The following is a 4,892-nucleotide window of genomic DNA, read 5'->3' as shown; positions in this document are numbered from 1 at the left end:
ATTTTCTGAAGAAGTTGATCTTGCTCATGCAAAAGTTATCATCATAATGCAAGTGTGTTGTGGATGGTTGTCAGGCCATTGCAATGCAGTTGTTAGGCAATTCAGGTTGGTTGCTTACTGGCCCAAATCAAAAGAGCCCACCCCAAGTCTCTGATATTCTGTTCCCTAGATATGGCTCGAGTCCCTCTTTCAGTGCAAGTCTACTGTATTTTTGTAGCCCATTTATTGTCCTCCAGGCAAAAACTATCACTTTATATTATATTACAGAAAATAATAGCACAAAAGATTAGTGTAAATTTTCAGTTTTCTTGGTATGTTTTAGATCTTATTCCCAACTAAACAAATTGGTCAAAAAGGCCCATTTTGTAAATGTTAATGCTTGAGCTTTGGGTAAAGAAATACCTCCTGTATGCACCAATACAGCCTGTGCCTCATAACTAACAGACACAAAAGACCCCCCTTCCCTCAAATAAATCAATCGTCAAAGACAAAAACATGCACCAAACAAACTATCAAAAATTGATGTTTTATTTACTCTTTGTACACTGTGATCATTTAACTAATCAGATGCAAAGTCATTTATTTACACAAAAAAATACTTTTCTATAAAGACAATGGGCTTTGTTCAGAAAAAGGCTCTAAATTCGTGGAGTTATTGCCGTTTTTCTCAGACTCAAACCGGATGCCAGAAGGCCCCTCATGCTGGCGCATTCTTCTCCAAGGGAAGCAGAGAACGTGTTTGTAGGTGGTCCGCATGTCCTTGTCACGAAACGAGTAGATGATGGGGTTCACTAAAGAGTTACACTCGGCCAGAACCAGGCAGTACTTCTCATATTTAAGAACCTGACAGCTCGCACAACTAAGACCATCCAGTAAGAGAATTACCAGACCTGGTGTCCAACAGATCACAAATGCACCTGCAGAGAAAAGATAAAAAAAAATATAATAACTGGAGGGTATGTGACAACATTGTGGTCTGTGCCACTTAGACCAAAGTAGTGTGCTAAAACAATGCATCATCATGCAAGAACTGACATTTAAGCATTCATGAGATAGTGGGCTTCACTGTAAATGTTATTCGGCTGAGTAAATGCTAAATCATATTATACAGAATTACTGTTTTTGCAGAATGCTTTTTGTGTATAATGAAATTATATAACACGCAGAGTGACATTTATAGAGGAAAACGTATACGAAATAATATAAAAGTTGTCTAGTGATCAATTTTATATGCTTCACATTGGCTCGCATTTCAAGATGTGTTACCACATAAACCACATGCACTAAGCAAGGCAGTGCAATGTTGTACAGGAGCACTTGTACAGTTTGCAGTTTTGAAGTGATGCATGTTTAATATACTGAATTGTGTATTAATGTTCTGAGAATCTGAACACTGAATCCAAAACCAAAAGTTTGCAAATCCACTGAATGCAAAACCAACCTAAAATCTCAGAGTAAAAAAATAACTGTTTACAACTTGAGATACAAGATACACATGTGTTAGACAAAGAAAATTTGAGCCAAACCGGTTTGATAAGATTGGTTTGGAGTTGGCAGGCTTGTTTTGTTTCTCCTAAAAGCAAGTTAAAAGTACTTCAGTATACCATTTGAGAAAGAGATTTTCAAATTACAAAGACTAGTTTGGGAGCAAGAACAAGACATTAGATTACAAATCAGAAAATAAGACTAAGAAATAATATCTAGGGATGCACCGATATGGAAATTCTGGGCTGATACCTGATAATTCACAGCTCATTGTGGCCAATATGATAACCAATAATTGTACATTTTTTAACAGAAAATGAGATAGTTGCATAAGAAAACACACGAGTAATATCTAGGGATGCACCGATATGGATATTCTGGGCCAATACCCGATAATTCACAGCTCATTGTGGCTGATACCGGTAACAGATATTTTTACTTTTTGCATTTTAACTCTTTAAACTGGTCACATTCACAGACTCTTGAGCCTGTGTGACAAGGAGAGAAGCCGCAACCAGTCTGAGATTCTCTGGCGCAAGCAAATAAACCGCAACTAAATATTGGTGGAAATATCGCAGTAATTCCACTTTCGGCGAGATATCTTATTTTGATTTCCCAGGTTATTGGCCTATAATATATATACCGGCTTCTGTTATATTGTGCACCCCTAGTTATATCAGAAAAACATTTACAGAACACATCAAGATCTTACCCAAAATCATGGACATGGTCTTCATAAGGCTGATGACGGTCTGATTATTCGAGGGCTGATCGATATGAGGAGACATTTGTTGGCTCCTGCGGCGGACATAGATGAATATGTGGGTGTACACCGCCACCATGATGAAGAAGGCCAGGAGATTGAGAAGAGCCCAGAATATTAGAAAGCTCCGGGAGTAAAGTGGAGCTACAGTGCAGCAGGTGGACAGGTCACAAACACAGTTCCAGCCCATCACGGGCACCAGGCCCATGACGATTGCCACCAACCATATAGTAACTATCAGCATAACCACACGGTGCTTGGTCATGGTGCTATGGAGCTGCATGGTAAAAATGGTCTTATGACGCTCCACAGCGACAGCCAACAGGTTGACCACAGATGCGGTAAGACTCATATTAATTAAAGCTCCACGAACAAACCACTCATTCACTGTCAAACTGATAGTCCATGGCCCAGTATGGAACACAAGATATAGATAGGAGATTCCGGCAAAGAGGTCTGCAGCTGCCATGTTCCCAAGTAAGTAATAAATGGGAAAGTGAAAGTGTCGGTTGATGATGATGGCAGCTATTACCAGCATATTTGCAAGAATAATAAAGAGGCAAATCGGGATCCCAAGTCCAACCACCACAAAGTCATGTGTGCGCCAGTTTGATGAAATAGGCTTCCCAGTTTTGTTATAGAAGTACTGAACTTGTTCTCCATAAGCCTGGCAGTTCTGAAATAACATTATTGGAAAAGTTTAAATGTACATCAGACGAGCTGTTTAGTTGTCGCCAGTTGGGCCAGTTTTTCCCGGTGTTGAAATCTTGATGATGTGATCAGTCTCTATTTGAAATGATGCTTTTCATATATCCAACAATGTGAAAATGTTACTGCTTACAAGGCATGTCCCTTGTTGTTTTCCAATCTTAAAAACGCAGGGGGAAAAGGAGATAACAATTCTTATAAGTCCATGACAAACGAATAGGTTAATGTTTAACAGGCTAATTCAGGGTATGACAGTTGACAACCATTTCTCATTGGTAACTTAAAAACTTGCCATAAAGAAACTGCGAAAACATGGGTGTCATTTCTTGCCCCTGCACAGACCAAAATGCATAAATAACTTGGCTATTTAAACATGCAATTTTTTCTCAATCAAACAGAGAAGTGAGAAACTATGTGTAGTTAACTTTGTTGGCCATTGGGTTATTTCTACAATTCAGTTCCCTGTGTTTTAAAGTTCCTTAATGTTTCATCATTGAAGTGAAATTGTAAAGATTTTATACTTAAAATGCAGATGAAATGAGCACAATCATGGTGGACCTTCAGTAGATGCAATTAGCCACCACATGGTCTGTGAATGATTTCTAGCCAACATATTTTTAAACTTATACTGAAGATTTTCATTCTATTAAAATGAGCTACATTAATTTTCCCTCTTTCTTCCCATTCCAGAGTGGACATGTTATGCTTGACCACATATGCGTAACATAAACAATAAATAAAACTAAAGATTTATACAATCCAACATTATTTCGCTGAATAACTGGCGTCACCTCCAGCGTCTGATGTCATTTTATAATAGATTTATTCTATTAAAGATCACAGTATCATGATATGTCAGGGTGAACAATGAGTGAAGCCAATTTTAGTGTTAAAACAGGCTACATAATTACCACAAATCAACACATATTAGTCAGACAATGTAATAAGAAACACTATTGTACGGCAATTTGGAAATCAAATGTTTTTAGCACAATTTTTGTGCAGCTTATGAGGAAATGAATCAATTATAATGATTTCAATTATTTTAAATTGGACTTTTAGGCCCACAGCAATGTACAAGATAATAAATCATATGTATTCTTTTACCAAGCCCAATACAGTTGTATTCAGTTAAGTCACACATTATGAACACCATAACTTTACTAGTAGAGACTTCAAAAGCACCGGACTGTAAGAATGACCCTGTTGCACACAGTGAACGAAGCCTGGAGCGAATCAACTAGAATCAGAATCACTTTATTCGCCACTGAAGACATACAGTAGAGTTCTGTTGTTGTCAGCACGAGAAAACAACAACTCCTTTCTTCTAAAATGACACTCAGACAAGTCTAACAGAGTAAACAACACTTACCGTCGCCAGAATTTTCAGAGCAAACGAAGAAAACCTTCATAACAGCAGCTCGGAGTTGTTTTGGCACTCTGACGCCATCCGGAAATGACCATCTGGCGGAGTTTTTCGGATAAATCTTTGCTTGAAGAACAAGAGATCTGAGATCCGCCGATCCCCCCTCCCTCGAATCTGATTGGTTCAGATTCCAATGGACATGTTTTGAAGACGAGTTTAAAAATGAGATATCTTAATTCACTTCCCAGAATCTGTAATGGAGTGAGCCCATAACGAAAGTAACACGGACTGGAAAGCTATGATTTTATATTTACATGGAAGTGGATGCGTGTTAGGGCTAGTAAAAAAAAATAAAAAAATAATTGTCTGTATGAGTTGTGTTGATTCCTTTGCTCGTTTTTCCCCCCACAAATGTGGAAGAGAGATCCAAAGGGTAACAAAAAATATATAAATAGTCCAACCAAAAATGATAATTCTGTCCTCATTTACTAATGTCATTTAAAATGCCTTAGTAATAATCCAACACCAGGCATAGTGCATTTTTAATGTCTTTCGAACATGCTGCAATAC

General features: G+C 37.9%; 1 protein-coding gene across 1 annotated transcript; it reads right to left on the bottom strand.

Moving 5' to 3' along the window:
- Nucleotides 1–507: 507 nt before the first annotated feature.
- LOC127451728 (lysophosphatidic acid receptor 2-like) lies at nucleotides 508–4,531 on the bottom strand. Its single transcript, XM_051716635.1, has 3 exons — nucleotides 4,329–4,531; nucleotides 2,198–3,116; nucleotides 508–917 (listed from the first exon to the last, which is right to left on the bottom strand). The coding sequence occupies exons 2-3, from the start codon at nucleotides 2,934–2,936 to the stop codon at nucleotides 604–606; spliced, it is 1,053 nt and encodes a 350-aa protein (XP_051572595.1). The 5' UTR covers nucleotides 2,937–3,116; nucleotides 4,329–4,531; the 3' UTR covers nucleotides 508–603.
- Nucleotides 4,532–4,892: the final 361 nt, after the last annotated feature.

Source organism: Myxocyprinus asiaticus, chromosome 14 (genome assembly GCF_019703515.2).
Source record: "Myxocyprinus asiaticus isolate MX2 ecotype Aquarium Trade chromosome 14, UBuf_Myxa_2, whole genome shotgun sequence".
NCBI classification, from domain to species: Eukaryota; Metazoa; Chordata; class Actinopteri; order Cypriniformes; family Catostomidae; genus Myxocyprinus; species Myxocyprinus asiaticus.
The sequence above is the reverse complement of the archived record's forward strand: the minus strand, read 5'-3'. Positions and strand labels throughout refer to the sequence as shown.